The sequence below is a fragment of the Mesocricetus auratus genome, unplaced genomic scaffold (genome assembly GCF_017639785.1).
Source record: "Mesocricetus auratus isolate SY011 unplaced genomic scaffold, BCM_Maur_2.0 Super-Scaffold_100009, whole genome shotgun sequence".
Taxonomy (NCBI): Eukaryota; Metazoa; Chordata; class Mammalia; order Rodentia; family Cricetidae; genus Mesocricetus; species Mesocricetus auratus.
The window spans coordinates 69,006,658-69,024,941 of record NW_024429193.1 but is presented as its reverse complement, the minus strand read 5'-3'; the positions used below and the strand labels follow the sequence as shown (position 1 = coordinate 69,024,941).

The window sequence follows — 18,284 nt, the reverse complement described above, 5'->3', positions numbered from 1 at the left end:
AATAGCCTGAGTTGTTTATGTGTTTCCATGGCCAACAATTTAATTGTTAAATATAACTCATTCCTGGCACTGGAGATTTCATTTGGTGGCAAGAGAAGCCTGGTTGGGACTTTATCCCCCCTCATTATTTGGTGATTTCATTTAGATTTCTTTTGTATATGTATGTATTTTAAGAAGCTTTTAGTGTAGTAGGTTTCCATATGACCACTCAAACTGGTAAGGCAGACTTTGAACTCCAGATCCTCTTGTCTGTGTCTCTCTTGTTCTGGGATTATGGATTGTGCTGTCACAATCTGGTTACTGTATTATTTTGTCATGATTTTCCTTAACTTTATCTAATGCAGTTAAGTGTTTCTCAGTGATACCAAAGGCTTACCGTATTGTGTATGAACCATTAGTATGTTAGCTTTTGCTTAAGAACTTAAAAGATACATGCAGAGTCACCTATGAAAATGAGTTTAATTTAGTGTATTGTAAAGAATATTATTGACTGGTGAGCAATTACTATTTAGGAATTATGGTATTTTATGGAAATTTCAGCACCAAGTTTACCTTTTGTTTTAAGTAAATTATAGAATATTCCCATATATTAGCATACTTAGGACAGATGCTAATGATCTTAGAGTTTCTCTTTAAATTATATACTCATGTCATATTGATAAGGAAATGTTGCTTAAAACATTTTATGAAAGGAGAAAGTGTATATTATTTGGTGGCTTACTAATGATTATGATGAACTTCAGAGTGAGAACTGCAGATTTGTAAGAAGACTCTTGTAGGGAAGAAAAATCTACCTTATTGGCCCAGCCATTGGCAAATTAGACTGGCAAAAGATAAATAAAACAAATATGTATCAATTCATTTAAAATAAATTTTAAGCCCATCATAAAGATATGAATAATCAGTGAAACCATTAAATTTGCTGTTTTTATGCTCTGTTAGACAAAGAGGGAACATTGTGGAAAGATAAGGTGAAAAAGCATGAGCTACAAGTAAATTAGCAAAGTGTCAGAATTTTAGATTCCTCCTAGTATTTGCTCTTTGTAGAAACAAGATTATTCTTTCCTCCCATTACAGGGAGGGTATCTCTTGGGGGTATGACTTGTTTCTTAAGACATGGGAGCATAAGTTCAGTGTCCTTCTAATTTCTCAGTTGCTCAGGTAAATTCTTGAAGCACTGTGTTTTCTGATACAGCACTCTGAACATTGTTAACTAAAAGCAAACAAACACATCTTTGTTATCCAAAAACAAAAGCAAAATCAAACACAGTTCTATAACCCAAAGTCAAAAGACGAATACTAAAGTAGGAAGAACTGCTTAAAGATAAAGATTAGTATTCCCAATTAGAAATTGATAGAAAAAGACAATACAATATAATTATGTTCAAGCAACACAAACATCTCGCAGAAGACTATGCATAAGTTATTTTAGATGTATAAAAAGATTCTGGACCAACTTATTATAAGACCTTCCAGTAATAATATTTTGAGCTAATTGACCAAGAATAATTAGGTGAAAAATATTCGGAATATTGGTTAACATATGGTATATTTGAATAAAAAGATTTTTTTATATAACAAGTTTTACATAGCAATTTATACCTGTGTGTATGTGGAAAACAATACTCTGGAATGATACATGGGAAATTAATAGCTAATTAATTACTTGATTGTTGGTAGAATTTTTGCCTTTGAGGTTGAGTGTGATAGAAAGATGTTTTTATGCTGTATGCTTTTTGTATTTGAGCCATGTGAGTTAACATATTCTAAAATCACTTTTGGTTCATTGTATGAATGAATGAATGTACAATGGTTATGGCATATATCACTTGTTTTTCTTATGGGGTAGTTTTTCTTTGTTATTAAGCTTATAATGTTATTTTCATAACACAGTCATTTTAATAGTTTCTCTGAGATAGCATAACCTTATATTTGATATCTCACCAGAAAACTCTACTAGTAGAGAAAGCACTTTTGAATATAGATTTGAATAACTGCTTTGTGTAAGACTTTATTTTACTATTATATCTTCTGCCATGTACGATTGTTGAATATTGTTCTATCAGTCTCTAAAGATTTTGTCAATGGTACTAATCTTTTGACTGATGTACATTGATATATCATAGGGAGTGATTGTGTTGCCTTTAAAACATATATCTTATTTATCTGTTGTGGAAAACATTGATAATCTAAGAACTAGAAACCAAGATGTCATATTCAGCAAGTATTGTGCAAAATAATAAAGTGAAAAGATGCATTTGTTTAAAGAAAAACCAGTTGCTAAACATGGTTGTCAATTTTTAAAAAGTCTAAATTATTATAAGTTAGACATTCTTAATATATGAAATAAAAAGATCCTAATAGTGTCTTGATTAATTTCTCCTTTATCTCCTAGTTAGTAAATTTGAGTGCCAATTAAGTTGTAAGCAATGGCAAAAAATTTTGTAGTTAATAGCACATAAGTACCTTTAGCTGGGAGTTTATAGAAGTGCTTTTCAAACATTACAAACAGCTATAGATTAGCAATCAAATGGTTGTGAAGATTAATGACTAGTCTTTTAGCTGGGTAATTTAGAACAATATCTGGTAATTAATTGTGAATTATCAGTTTTAAGTCACAAATACCTTTAGGAAAACAGCATAAAAAGATAACAACAGTGGTAATTGTTTAATTACCACTTAGCTTTTATTTTGTTGGAATAAATTAAGGAGAAATTAGTAAACCAATTGAACTTAGAATTTTTTTCTTTTTTAAGACAATCTTTTATTTTACATACCAATTCCAGATCCCCCCTCCTCCCCTCCTCTCATTCTCCCACCTTCCCTTTACCCTGCACCCCCCATCCACTCCTCAGATATAGCCAAGGCCTCCCATGGGGAGTCAACAAAGTCTGTTACATCACCAAGTTGGGGCAGGACCAAGGCCCTCTCTTCTGTATCTAGGCTGAACAAGGTATCCCTCCATAGGGAATAAGCTCCAGAAAGCCAGTTCAATCCTAGTCCTACTACCAGTGGCCCCATAAACTTTCACCCACATTCAGAGGGCCTAGTTCAGTTCTTTGCAGGTTCCCCAGCTGTCAATCCTGAGTCAGTGAGCTCACACTAACTTGAGTCAACTGTTTCTTTGGGTTTTCCCATCATGGTCTTGACCCCTTTACTCATACTATCGCTTCTACCTCTTGTTGACTGGACTCCAGGAGCTCAGTCCAGTGCTTAATTGTGGATCTCTGTATCTACTTCCATCAGTTGCTGGATGAAGGTTCTATGATGATAATTCAGGTAGCCATCAATCTGATTACAGGGGAAGGTCAGTCAGACACCCTCTCCACTATTGCTTAGTGTCTTAGGTCCCCACATGCTCCCAATTTACTCGGCAAATCTATGTATTTCTCTCAAGGTCCTCCTTGTTACCTAGCTTCTCTGGGGTTGTGGATTGTAGCCTGGTTATCTTTTGTACTATGTCTAATATCCACTTATGAGTGAGTTCATACCATATTTGTCTTTCTGTGTCTGGGTTACCTCACCCAGGATGTTTTTTTCCTAGTTCCATCCATTTTCTTGCAAATTTAAAGATGTCATTGTTTTTTACTGTTGAGTAATACTCCATTGCATAAATTTCTTTATTCATTCCTCGGTTAAGGGGCATCTAGATGGTTTCTAGGTCCTGGCTATTACAAATGATGCTGCTATGAACATGGATGAACAGATGTCTTTGTAATATGATTGTGTATCCTTTGGGTATATGCCCAAGAGTGGTATCACTGGGTATTGAGGAAGATTGATTGCCAATTTTCTGATGACTGTCATACTTTTTTCAAAAGTGGCTGTAAGAGTTTGCATTCCCACCAGCAGTGGAGGAGTGTCCCCCTTACTCTACAATCTCTCCAACATAAGCAATACAAAGAGTTGGTTCTTTGAGAAAATGAACAAGATAGACAAACTCTTATCCAGACTAACTAAAAGGCAGAGAGAGAATATCTAAATTAATAAAATCAGAAATGAAAAGGAGGATATAACAACAGACTCTGAGAAAATCCAGAGAATCATTAGGTCATACTTTGAAAACCTGTATTCCACAAAATTTGAAAATGTAAAAGAAATAAACAAATTTATGGATATCACATACTAGAATTAAATCAAGACCAGATAAATAATTTAAATAGACCTATAACTCCTAATGAAATAGAAGTAGTCATCAAAAGTCTCCCAACCAAAAAAATCCCTGGGCCAGATGGTCTCAGTTCAGAATTCTACCAGAATTTCAAAGAAAATCTAATACCAATACTCCTCAAATTGTTCCAGAAAGGAAGGATCATTGCCAAGCTCTTTTTATGAGGCTTCAGTTACCCTAATACCCAAACCACACAACGACACAACTAAGAGAATTACACCAGTCTTTTTCGTGAACATTGACACAGACATAATAAAATACTGGCAAACCGAATTCAAGAACACATAAAAAAAATCATTCACCATGAGCAAGTAGGCTTCATCCCAATGATGCAGGGATGGGTCAACATGTGAAAATCTGTCAATGTAATCCACCATATAAGCAAAATGCAAAACAAACAAAACCAACCAAAAAACATGATCATCTGATTAGAAGCTGAAAAAAACCTTTGACAAAACCCTCTCATGATAAAGGTGTTGGAGAGATCAGGTATATGAGGAATGTATATAAACATAAAAAAAGCAATATACAGCAAGCCAATAGCCAACATCAAATTAGTTGGAGAGAAACTCAAAGCAATTCCATGAAACAAGACCAGACTGTCTACTCTTTTGTTTTTTTTCTTCTTTTTTGGTTTTTCGAGACAGGGTTTCTCTGCGGCTTTGGAGGCTGTCCTGGAACTAGCTTTTGTAGACCAGGCTGGTCTCCAACTCACAGAGATCCGCCTGCCTCTGCCTCCCGAGTGCTGGGACTAAAGGCGTGTGCCACCAAACGCCTGGCAAGACTGTCGACTCTTTGCCTATCTATCCAATATAGTATTTAAGTTCTAAGCTAGAGCAATAAGACAACAAAAGGAGATCAAGGGGATACAAATTAGAAAGGAAGAAGTCAAACTTTCCCTATTTGCAGATGATATGATAGTATATAACTGACCCCCCCCAAATTCTACGATGGAGCTCCTACAGCTGATCAGTAATTTCAATAATGTGCCAGGATACAAGATTAACTTAAAAAAATGAGTAGACCTCCTATATATATATGATAATGGGCTGAGACAGAAATCAGAGAAACATCACCCTTCACAGTAGCTACAAAAAACAAAATATCTTGGGATAATTCTAACCAAACAAGTGAAAAACCTGTGAGACAAGAATTTAAAGTCTTTAAAGAAATAACTATGGGAAGATATCAGAAAATGGAAATATCTCCCATGTTCTTAGATAGGTAGGATCAACATAGTAAAAATGGCAATTTTACCAAAAGCAGTCTGTAGATTCAATGCAATCCCCATGAAAATCCTAGCACAGTTCTTCACAGACCTTGAAAAAAGCAACACTCAACCTTATATGAAAAAACAAAAAAATATCAGGATAGCCAAAACAATCCTGTACAATAAAGGAACTTCTGGAGGCATCACCATCCCTGATTTCAAGCTCTATTATAAAGACTTAGTAATGCTTGGTATTGACATAAAAATAGATATGTGGGTCAACTGAATCTAATTGAAGACCCTGATACTAATTCACACACCTATTACCACCTGATTTTTGACAAAGAAGCCAAAATTGTACAATGGAAAAAAGAAAGCATCTTTAACAAATTGTGCTGGCATAACTGGATATTGACTTGCAAAAAATTGCAAATAGATAAATATCTATCCCCATACACAAAACTCATGTCCAAAATGGATCAAAGACTTCAACATAAATCCAGTTACACTGAACCTGATATAAGAGAAAGTGGAAAGTAGCCTTGAACTCATGGTTACAGGAGACCACTTGCTATGTATAACACCAGTAGCACAGACACTGAGATCAACAATTAATAAATGGAATCTCCTGAAACTGAGAAGCTTCTGTAAGGCAAAGGGCATGGCAGCTTACAGAGTGGGAAAAGATCTTCAGCCCCACTTCTGACAGAGGGCTGATCCCCAAAAATATATAAAAAACTCAAGAAACTAGACATCAAAATATCACATTTGATATCCAATTAAAAAATAGTATACAGATGTAAACAGAATTTTCAACAGAAGAAACTCTTAAGTGACCGAAAGACATAAAAGGAATTGCTTAACATCCTTAGCCATCAGGGAAACACAAATCTAAACAACTCTGAGATACCATCTAATACCTGTCAGAATGGCTAAGATCAAAAACATTGATGACAGCTGAATTTAGAATATTAAAAGCATTTCAAATCCTTAAAGTAACTTCTATCCAACCTGTGGTGTTTTTCCCCCTTAATAACTCAGTCTCCTGTCCAACATGACAATAGGTTGCATATCTTATTTTTTTATATACTTGGAGTTTCATGATTTTTTGGTATTATGTTCTGTCTTGTAAATGCTTCAGCTTTTGTATTGAACAGAGAGTGAACCAAAAGAAGGAGACACCATTTGTAACTAGCTCTAACTTTGAAAATAAATGTTGACCTTTGGGAGAATATTTGGATTTTTGTCCATTATCAAAACAACATGTATCCATTAACTAAGTATAAATGAGATTTTGTTTTTTTTTGGTAGCTATATTTAGAGCTGTTATAATGTCAAAGATATTTAATTTACTTAAAAATGTTCTTCTGAGGACAAATGATAGAGAAATGGGTGTTCATGGCATTAAAGTTGTATATCATCCAGTGAGTAATGTTCTTTCTAATGAGTACATATGTAGTTCCTGGTATAATATATAGAGTGGGTAGAGGAATAAAGAATTCTTTCTTCACATATCTTTATGAGTAAGTTTTATGAGTAATTATGTTCTTATCATTTCATGCTGTGCCACCTGTTGTCATTAAAATAATTTCATCAAAATGAGGAATTATAAGTAACATAAATTTTATCATTATTAGCTATACATTTAAATAATTATTGAAAGAATTTTAATTTTATATTCTATAAAGTGGTGCTCATTAAACTGATTTTATCTCTTAACTGATTTTATGTATTTCTTCTAGGTTACTTTTGAAATACACAAAGAAAATCTTGCCAGTATATTTAGGGAACATCAGGGAAAAAGTGATGAAGGATTAGGGCCTTGTTCTTCAAGTCTGGATCAAGAAGTTACTGGTGTTCCCAGAGATGTTGATGTTTCAGGTCAGCCCCAGAACTCAGATCTGAAGGATTCTCCCAACTCTCCTCATTTCAGTAGAAATAGTGATGAGAACTCAAGTATTGGAAAGGCAAGCTCAGTAGATTCTGCATCCAACATTGAACTGCAGACACCTGATATGTCTAATGATGAAAAGAAAATGGAGAAAGAAAGCCACGAGTTATTGGATCAAGCCACTTTGGTAGAAGCAGCAACAAGTGAGGTCAAGGTTGCATGTGATTTAGAAGCATCTTCTGATGCAGTAGAATCTGTGACTCTTGTCTCTAATCCTTTTGAACTATCTAGCAAAGATACAATGGTCATGAGTGAAATAAGTGCATCTGTAAGTTCTCCCTCAGAGCAAGATGCTGCAGAGATGCCAGAATTACTGGAGAAATCTGGAGTAGAGGAAGAGGAAGATGATGATTATGTGGAACTGAAGGTAGAAGGCAGTCCTATTGAGGAAGCCAGTCTGCCCACAGAGATCCAAGGTAATAGTTCATCTGTAGCTGACTCTGAAGCCAGAGACGGGCAAGACATGTGTGGTAATGACTGTGAAGTTCAAGAGGAAGCACCTATTACTAAAATTCAAAATGATACAGAAACTAGAGATTCTAAAGATTCTAGTTTCCTAACTGTGACCTTACCAGGGTCTTTAGCTACCTCACCAGAATCTCCTGTTTCCCAAACAACTGTACACTCAGACATTGATGAGATGCTGGATGAAGGGATAAAAGCAACTAACCGTGCTGGAGAATCTCAACCAGTTAGTGATTTTGCTGATAATGTCTCTGAGGCTCCTACTACTTCTGAACAAAAGATTGCTAAGCTAGATGTTTCCAGTGTTGCTTCAGATACCGAGAGGTTTGAATTGAAGGCCAGTACAAGCATGGAAGCTCCCCAGCCTCAACAACATAGCCTTGAGGTAATTATAGATATTATCTTAAAAAACTAAAAGAATATCTATGTATGTTTTGCCTGCATGTTTGTCTGTGACACTGTGTATACCTGTATTGTCTCTTTGGCATTGAGAAAATTTGATATTTAGTCTGAATTTATGACTGTTTACTCATTCATTCATTTTTGTGGTGCTGAGTATTGAGCCCAGGGTTTTCTTTTTTTTAATTTAAATTAGAAACATGAATGCTTTACATGTCAATCCGTGCTCTCTCTCCCACCCCTCCTCCCTTGTCCCTCCACCAGCCCTCCCAACCCCCCACCCAATCTCCACATCATTCCCCAGGGATGGTGAGGCCTTCCTTGGGGGGATCTCTAAAGTCCATCATTTCATCCAGGGCAGGACCTAGGCCCTTGCCCATGTGTCCAGGCTGAGAAAGCATCCCTCTATTTGGAATGGGCTCCCAAAGATCATTCATAAACCATGATAAACGCTGATCTACTACCCAAGGCCCCAGAGATTGCTGAGGCCTCCTCACTGAGACTACATTCACGGAGTCTGGATCAGTCCCCTGTTGGCCTCTCAGCCATCAGTCTGGGATTCAAGAGCTCCCCCCTTATCCGGTCAGCTGTCTTTGTGGGTTTCACCATCACGGTCTTGACCCCTTTGCTCATTACTCCTCCATCTCTGTCACTAGGTTCCAGGAGTGCAGGTCAGTGTTTAGCTGTGGGTATCTGTCTCTGCTGCCATCAGTCACTGGATGAAGGTTCTAGGATGGCATATAAGGTAGTCATCAACTTTACCATCAAGGAGGGGCAATTAATGTAGTCTCTCCACTATTGCTTAGTTTGCCAGTTGGTGTTATCCTTGTAGATCTCTGGAGATCTCACTAGTGTCAGCTCTGTCCTCAAGCCTATAATGACTCCATCTATTATGGTATCTCTCAGCCTGGTCTCCTCTATTCCTACCTTGACTCAACCTTCCTGTTCCCCCACACCTTCTTCTCACGTCCTTTTATCCCTTTCTTTTTCCTGGCTCCATCTATCTTCCCCTAATGTTCCCAATCTTCCCAGGAGATCTTGCCTTTGTTGTGTGAATGGGTGTGTTTTGGGCATATGCCTAAGAGTGGAATTGCTGGGTCTTGTGGTAGACTGAGTCCCATTTTCCTGAGGAATCTCCACACTGATTTCCATAGTGGCTGTATGAGTTGGCACTCCCACCAGCAGTGGAGGAGTTTCCCCCTTTCTCCACATTCTCTTCAGCACAGACTGTCATTGGTGTCTTTGGTTTTAGCCATTCTGACAGGAGTAAGGTATCTCAGAGTTGCTTTGATTTGCATTTCCCTAATGGCTAATGATGTTGTACACTTTCTCAAGTGTCTCTCTGCCATTTTATACTCCTCTATTGAGAATTCTCTATTTTGTTCCGTCCCCCTTTTTTAAATTGGATCCTTTGGTGTTTTGGAGACTTGCTTATTGAGTTCTTTGTAATTTTTGGAGATCAGCCCTGTCAGATGTGGGGTTAGTGAATATCTTTTCCCAATCTGTGGGATGTCTTTTTGTCTTGCTGACTGTGTCTTTTGCCTTACAGAAGCTTGTCAGTTTCAGGAGGTTCCGTTTATTAATTGTCAATCTCAGTGTCTGTACTACTGGTGTTATGTTCAGGAAGCAGTCTCCTGTACCAATTTGTTCAAGGGCACCTCCCACTTCCTGTTCTAGCAGGTTCAGTGTGGCTGGATTTATGTTGAGATCTTTGATCCATTTAGACTTAAGTTTTGTGCATGGCGATAGACATGTATCTATCTGCAGTCTTCTACATGCCAATATCCAGTTATGCCAGCACCATTTGTTGAAGATGCTATCTTTTTTCCATTGTATAATTTTAGCTTCTTTGTCGAAAACCAGGTGTTCACAGGTTTGTGGATTAATCTCAGGGCTTTCAATTCGATTCCATTGGTATACCTGTCTATTTTTGTGCCAATACCAAGCTGTTTTCAGAACTATAGCTGTATAATAGAGCTTGAAGTCAGGGATGGTGATGCCTCCTGATGTTGCTTTGTTGAACAGGGTTGTCTTGGCTATTCTGGGTTTTTTGTTTTTCCATATGAAGTTGTGAATTGTTCTTCAAGGTCTTTGAAGAATTGTGCTGGGATTTTGATGGGGATTGCATTGAGTCTGTAGATTGCTTTTGGCAGGATTGCCTTTTTACCACTTTGATCCTACCTATCCAAGAACATGGGAGATCTTTCCATTTCGTGGTGTCTTCTTTAATTTCTTTCTTTAAAGACTCAATGTTCTTGTGATACAGGTCTTTCACTTGTTTGGTAGCATTACCCCCAGGTATTTTATGTTCTTTGAAGCAATTGTAAAGGGTGATGTTTCTCTGATTTCTTTCTCGGCCCTTTTATTGTCTGTATATAGTAGGGCTACTGATTTTCTTGAGTTGATCATGTATCCTGACACTTTGCTGAAGGTGTTTATCAGCTATAGGAGTTCCCTGGTAGAGTTTTTTGCGTCACTTATGTAAGCTATCATATCATCTGTGAATACTGAAAGTTTTACTTTTTTCCTTTCCAATTTGTATCCCCTTGATCTCCTTTTCTTGTCTTATTGCTCTAGCTAGAACTTCCAGTACAATATTGGAGAGGTATGGGGTGAGGGGACAGCCTTGCCTTGTTTCTGATCTTAGAGGAATTGCCTTGAGTTTCTCTCCATTCAGTTTGATGTTGACTGTTAGTTTGCTGTATATAGCTTTTATGATGTTTTGGTATGTTTCTGTTATCCCGGATCTCTCCAAGACCTTTATCATGAAGGGGTGCTGAATTTTATCAAAGGCTTTTTTAGCATCTAGTGAGATGATAATGTGATTTTTGTTTCTCAGCTTGTTTATATGGTGTATTACATTGATGGGTTTTCATATGTTGAACCATCCCTGCATCCCTGGAAAGAAGCCTACTTGATCATGGTGGATGAGTTTTCTGATGTGTTCTTGGATATGATTTGCCAGTATTTTATTGAGTATTTTTGCATCAGTGTTCATGAGGGATATTGGTCTGAAGTTCTCCTTCTTAGTTGTGTCTTTGTGTGGCTTGGGTATCAATGTTATTGAAGCCTCATAAAAAGAGTTTGGCAAAGACCCTTCTGCTTCTATTGCATGGAATACTTTGAGGAGAATTGGTATAAGCTGATCTTTGAATTTCTGGTAAAATTCTGTGCTGAAGCCATCTGGGCCTAGAGAGCCCAGGGTTTTATACACGCTATGTAAATACTCTTCTACTGATTATACTCTCAGAGCCAATGTGAGTTCATTACATGACAATTGTTGTTATTTTAATACAGCACCACCAAACATTACCACTTTCAAACTTTAAAATTGGCATAAATTTAGTTATAAAACAACTATTTGAAATACTTGCTTTTCCTTCTTCAACTAAGTCAGTTCTAGCACATTCCTTTTCTGGTTAAATCTGGGGCTCTGTAATTACGAATGAATGAGTATGGTTTCAAAATAATGGTCTATTTGTACTATGAGAAGAGTCTGTGTGATTGAGAGACACAGTTTTCTTTTTTTATCAGTATTTCATAGTAATGTGGTACATGTAATTGGTTGTATATTATTGCTTTTTCATTCCTGTTTTCCTTAACCTCTGTCCTCCATTTCCCCCCTTTCTTTTGTTTTTCGTTGTTTTGTCTGCTCTTCATTATGTTGACTTTTGTTAATCTTATTTTAACTAATGAAGAATAATCTGGTTACTGTCTGGATCATAAATACTGTTGTCTTTGCTAATAATAAAAATTAAAAACTGCTTTATTCCTTTATGAAATGCGACACAGTGGCAATATCTGCAATAACAAGGCTCAATACTAATTGTTGTTGAATTATGGTATTAGTATTATTGATGACTTTGCTTTAACTGTATGGTAAGGCTATTTGTTGATAGATTTCTTCTGATTTTACTTTGGTGGTTTCTTGGAATTTGAATGTTTGTTAGATGCATTTCATAGAAGTCACTGAATTCTTTGCTAATGTCTTCTTTTGACATTAAACTTACTTTATTACTTCTTAAACTTTTCTCTATTAGATATCAAGACAACAGGAACATCCAGGACAAGGAACCGTACCAGATGCTGTTGACCAACAAAGGAGGGACTCCAGATCAACCATGTTTCGCATTCCTGAGTTCAAGTGGTCTCTGATGCATCAGCGTTTGCTCACTGATCTCTTATTTTCTATAGAAACAGATATACAGATGTGGAGAAGGTTTGTTCATATGTTCACTAGAGTTGACATATAGAAATCATAGTCTCCTTTTTCAAAGAAATTTAGGTAATGTTTTATATTACTCCAGACATTTGGTTGAAAAGCAGAATATAAATTATTCTATGTTAGTATTTTATACCATCAGTTTTATTCTCCGTTCTATGCATGGAATCCCAATTTGGACTACAAAACCACAAAAATCCAAGATTTTCCTTATTAAAAATGGCTTAATGTTTGTTATAGTATTTTTTCTGGACTAGAATTAACTACAAGGTAGGTATTCAAGTGGGCTTATTATTGTTAATGTCAAAATTTAGTTGAAATTCATGTACAATATTGTTCATATATTTAGCTTAAGAAATCTATATTTTCCATTGTGTGATTTACAATATTAAAATAATCCAATTTGTTGATTTTGTTTTCTTTATGACTCTTAGCATATTTAAAAGTATTATGTAAGAAAGTAGTAGTAAAATTCATTTTTAATAGAATACATAGTACTATTTGCTTCCTATTTTTTGCTGTGACTTCTTAATAATCAAATATATGATGAGAAGTGTCTGTGTTTTAGCAAAGATATGTCTTGGACATAGACAGTAACTGCTGATGAAGTGCTTTACTTGTTCTAAAGAAGTGTGCACCCCCAATATCTGCTACATTTCCAGGGTGATTCAAAAGCATCTTCTTTTCTTCCTCCCCTTAAGCAGGCATACTGTGATTTCTTTTCTTTAGCTTCATCAGTAAACATAATGTATCTTTGAACAGCCATTCAACAAAGACAGTTATGGACTTCGTGAATAGCAGTGATAATGTCATCTTTGTACACAACACAATTCATCTCATCTCTCAAGTGATGGACAATATGGTCATGGCTTGTGGGGGTATACTGCCATTGCTTTCAGCTGCTACATCGGCCACAGTAAGGATTTAACTACTATATACAATTGGTCTGAAATCCTGAATGCACTGTGTTCTTATTGATTAAAGCGTAGTCAGGTGGTTGCTGTACATCATAACTGCTGAAATAAAAACACATCTCTATATTTACCTGAAAAGGTCTTAGGATGTATTGCAAGAATGAAAGATCTATAAGGAATGTTACTTCATTAGGCATGTGTTAGCTCATGAAGAATATGATGAAAGTGTTCCTATTGCTCTTTTTTTTTTTCAGCGCAAAAGAGTAAATCAGTCTATTCTAGATTTACAGAAAGCCTGATCTTGAAAAAAAACCTAGAAATTTGAGTAATGTAGATGTAAATGTAGATATAATTATCAACCTTTATTCTTTGCAGCATGAATTGGAGAATATTGAACCTACTCAAGGCCTTTCAATAGAAACCTCAGTGACATTTTTGCAGAGGCTAATTAGCCTCGTGGATGTGCTTATATTTGCAAGTTCTCTTGGTTTCTCTGAAATTGAAGCTGAAAAAAATATGTCATCTGGAGGAATTCTGCGACAGTGTCTCCGACTTGGTAAGTTGTTAAAAGTCATTAGTTAAATATTATATTTAACATTTTTAGTCACCCACACTGATGGATAAGTAAAATTTTTCTTATTTTTGGAAAAGGTACATGCTTGCCATGTTGCCATATGACTGTATTTTAGTGAGCATGGTAGTAGTAGCTATCACGTTTGGTCATGGGGTGGGCGTAATCGACATGCTGCTAAGGCAATTCTGATCAACATTCACCCTTTTCTGTTAGCCTCTTTTTTTTCTAAAGTAGTGCTTTTCAAATTTTATAAACCATCAGAAGATCTTGTTAGCATATTTATTTATCTTGGGTAAGGGCCGTATTTGTCTTCCAAATACCATGAGATGCTGATCCCTTTCTCTTCCAGACATTTCAGTAGGAATGCTCTAAGTGAGCATCACTCAAGTATACATTATTCAAATAAGCTTGAATAGTTTCTTAAAATAGTTAACTTAATCATTAGATCTCAGTTCTTCTGGGAACAGTTCTTATTTAAGTGAAAGCAAATGTACTGAGAATGACTGTTGGTTGTTTGGTGTTAAGAAGGCTTCATTAGATGAAGCAAACCATTTTTTTTGCATAAAGATTCCTGTATTTACATGTAAATACTAAGATTTGGTTAATTGACTTGCTTGTGGAGAAAAGATAGTTGAGAGAGGAGACCCAAGACATGGAAGCAAGCCCTTAGGAACTATGACTTTATGAAGACAGTAATTTATAAAAAGTTAATCAGTGAAACATTTTCCTACATTTATCAGTAATTTGTAATAGAAACTAGTAAATATCCATAATTAGACTTTTCTATACCATTATACTCTTCACTAAAGTGTCTTGCAGCATAGCTTTTAGAACTAGTATGCTTTAAAGAAATTGGTGTAACGATATGTAGGAATTATTTAAAAATTGCATATTGTGCATAACAAAATGGAAGCTGTTGTTATTAACTTCTGTCATCAGTGCTGGTTTTGATATTTCAAAAATTATTCTTTTGTTCATGTGAACATTATAGGTCAAAAAATTAAGAAATTTATCTCAAATTTAAAACTATAATTAGTACCGTTGAAATCTGAATGTAGATTTGTCTGCATGGGTCTATTACATTTTAAACTTACCAGGATTTCTGAACTGGGCTGGCTGTGTACTGCAGTGTTAATAGTAATTGACTAGTACTCTGCGGCTCTGGCTTCAGTCCTTTGTAGCACAACAAGACACAGCAAACCATTTATGAACTGGTTCCCTTTCAGCAGAACTTCTTAAATCATTCTTGAGATGGGCCAGAGGGCATTTTTTGAAACAGGATTCTATGATGACCAAGTTGGTTTTGAACTTGCTGTGTAGTTGAATATGACATTTGAACTTGCAATCCTCCTGCCTCCTCCTCCCCAGTGCTGGAATACGGGCATATACCACCAAACCCCGTTTTATGCTGAGGATAGGCATTAAACCCAAAGTCTCAGCAGTGTTAGGTAAACACTCTACCACCTGAGCTGTATTCCCAGGTCTTAACCATAACAGAGAATAAAATCAGACAATAAACACTAGGTGATAGTCTGGGGACATTTTAGGAATTTGTGGAGGTAATCTGTTTTGAATAAAGTGTAGCAGGAATTGTACTGTGTAGGTGATTTATATCTTTGCTGTAACCTTAAATACATTTTTTTCTTTCCCAACCTTTTTCTTAAAATACATTATAGTGTGTGCAGTGGCTGTAAGGAATTGCTTAGAGTGTCAACAGCATTCCCAGCTGAAAGCTAGAGGAGACACAGCAAAAAGCTTGAAAACAGTACATAGCCTGATTCCCATGGGGAAATCTGCAGCAAAGGTAAGATATGGGATCATCAATTTCATAAAAACATATTTGTATTCCACAATTAAGATCCTAAATCAGTTTGTTCATTTCAACATAAAGCTAAATAAATCTCACATAGTCTAAAATAGTCATATTCTTCTGTCAATATAACATGTTTATGTTTAAATACATGGTAAATATTTGTGTATACTCAATCTTGTTTGCTTTTCCAATACGTTTCATTGCTGCTATGTCAATTTTCCTAATGTGACTCCCCCTGCCATACCCAATCCCTACAAGAAAAGAAAAATCATATGAAAAACTCTGTTTTTTTCATATTATTGCATGCTTTTCTGATACTTTACTGTGTTCATTGATTTTAAGTCTGTTTAATGTATATATGTATTATTATTATTTTATCTCAAATAGAGCCCAGTGGACATTGTTACTGGTGGTATATCTCCAGTAAGAGATCTTGACAGACTTCTGCAAGACATGGACATTAATCGGCTACGAGCAGTTGTTTTCAGAGACATTGTAAGTTAAAATATTTCTTTCAAGAATTCTGTTAGCTAGTATGTGCCTCCTCTTGGGCTTGAAGTCCTTAAAGAAGAAACTTTGTGAAATAATATAGATAGATTTAACAGGCAAGCCTAGAAACCAGGTTTGTTGGCATTGCTTTTATAATATTGCAACGGTAAAAGGGTTATCTGAATAAACAGAGATGGTTCATCAGAGTGAAAGAGCAGTCCACTGTCACATAAGAAGCATGGCTTGTTCGCCTCATGTGTTCATAGCGAGTCCAAATTTCACTTGTGTGCTTTCGTAATTCCCATTTTACAGGTGTGGAGAGCTTAAGTAGCCTGCTCAAATGAGGTTGCTAGTAAATGGCAGTCAGAATTGAAACCGGGTAGTTTTGCCTCCAGAATCCTTGCATTTACTGTAATAACATGTACTTACTACCTCCTAATATTGTATTATTTTACTGGATATTAATTTTTTCAAAGGATTGTTAAAATGTAATGAAAGGGTACATAATGAAATGTTCCTCCTATTACAGTATTTTAAACTTTTTTGTTTTGCTTGTTTTTTTTTTTAGTTTTGTGGTAGGGTTTTATGCAGCTCAAGCTAGCTTTCACTCTCTGTCTTTCTAGCCTCTCAAGAGCTGTGACTGCTGACTGTTGTCACATGTCTTCCTGTCTTTTTTAACTTTTTAATGAAGAAAATAATTTTGTTTTAGTAGATTTTGATGTTATATTTTTAAAGTTTTATAAAGTTGAAATCTTAAAGTGAAGTCATTTGTGATTTCACTCCTGGATTATCATCGCCACCGCTACGTTTGAAGTCTGACTGAACAGTACAGTTCCAGGTGCTGTGTGTCTCCTGTCTCATGTATAGTCCCATCAGGAAGATGGCAGGCTTAGGTTTCGTGTGCTAGGAAGCACACAGTAGAGAGAGGTGGAGGAAGTGAGTTAAGGATTCTCGTAATTTAATGGGATGAATAAGGATTTAGTTAGACATAAGTAATCAATGATTGACAAAGAAGACCACATAAATGATTTGCTTAATGGTGATATCGTTAGCAGGTATAAGACATGGCAGGAAAGGAATGCTTAATAAAAAAGGAAAAATGTACATTTATCTTTTCTACTAAGACTAAGAAATTTATACTTGCAACTTATAAGGTACTATAGATTTTATCATACTAGAAATGTGTCTAAAAATTGCTTCCAGTAGACTTGTTAAGGGAGAGTTTGATATCTGATTTTTTTTCTGAAGTTGTATCTAGAACTTCTGACAGTAGTTAGTTATATTTGTAATTTAAAAATTTTATCTTTTGAGAATTTCATGTATGAAAACAGTAAATAATAATTGATGTTTAATTTAATTTTCCCTTAAGTTTCCATCTGCTGTCTAGGCAACAAAGCTGAAGGTCTAGGGCAAGTACCAATTTGCTTGTATGTATCTTTAGACTTAGAAGCTTGCCAAATACCAGCTACTTGAGATGCATTTAATTTTAGGATTCGATAGACGTTTGATTTTTTAAAATTAAAATTATTAAGTTATGCCTTTCTGAGGCATTATCAGAATGGATACAGAGGTCATTGATTGTCACGTGCAGGTCATCGGTAGAGTTAGCATGGCTACCTCTATGTCTCAGTTTGGTTTTCGTTTTCTCTGAGGAAAATACTGTGTATTAAGTCCTGACTTCTGTTTGCCTATGATATTTAAAATACTCTTCTCCTTTTCCATCTGTTTCTCTATGTGACAGCTTTACTTTTTTGTCATGGATTTTTGTTCTGGATATGCTGGGTATCATAGTGCAACATTATTGTGATGTTACATTTATGTTTGGATTTTTATGATGAGAAGTTAAAAAATCAGTTATTTTTATATTGTGGTAATTAATATTTGAGTTGCCTTATAAAGTATGGCATAATATGTCTCTTAAGATTGAGCACTCAATTTTTAAAGTTGAATTAGGTCTTTTGTTTCTGTGTTTGTAAGTTTAGACATTTTCATAAAGATGCTGCCAAGAATATACCTAACCTTTACTGAAATGTTTTTAAGAATCATTATATTTAATTATAAATTATTATATAAATG

General features: G+C 35.6%; 1 protein-coding gene across 4 annotated transcripts in view; it reads left to right on the top strand.

Annotated features, from left to right (window-relative positions):
- The window catches only part of Lrba (LPS responsive beige-like anchor protein), a 539,975-nt gene that overhangs the window by 102,481 nt on the left and 419,210 nt on the right, over nt 1–18,284 (top strand). For all 4 annotated transcript variants that reach the window (XM_040752567.1, XM_040752566.1, XM_040752565.1 and 1 more), the window contains exons 23-28: nt 7,124–8,182; nt 12,237–12,415; nt 13,181–13,334; nt 13,708–13,888; nt 15,583–15,710; nt 16,107–16,214. In XM_040752567.1, coding sequence (XP_040608501.1) covers nt 7,124–8,182; nt 12,237–12,415; nt 13,181–13,334; nt 13,708–13,888; nt 15,583–15,710; nt 16,107–16,214 — 1,809 coding nt within the window. The remainder of the gene's footprint in view (nt 1–7,123; nt 8,183–12,236; nt 12,416–13,180; nt 13,335–13,707; nt 13,889–15,582; nt 15,711–16,106; nt 16,215–18,284) is intronic.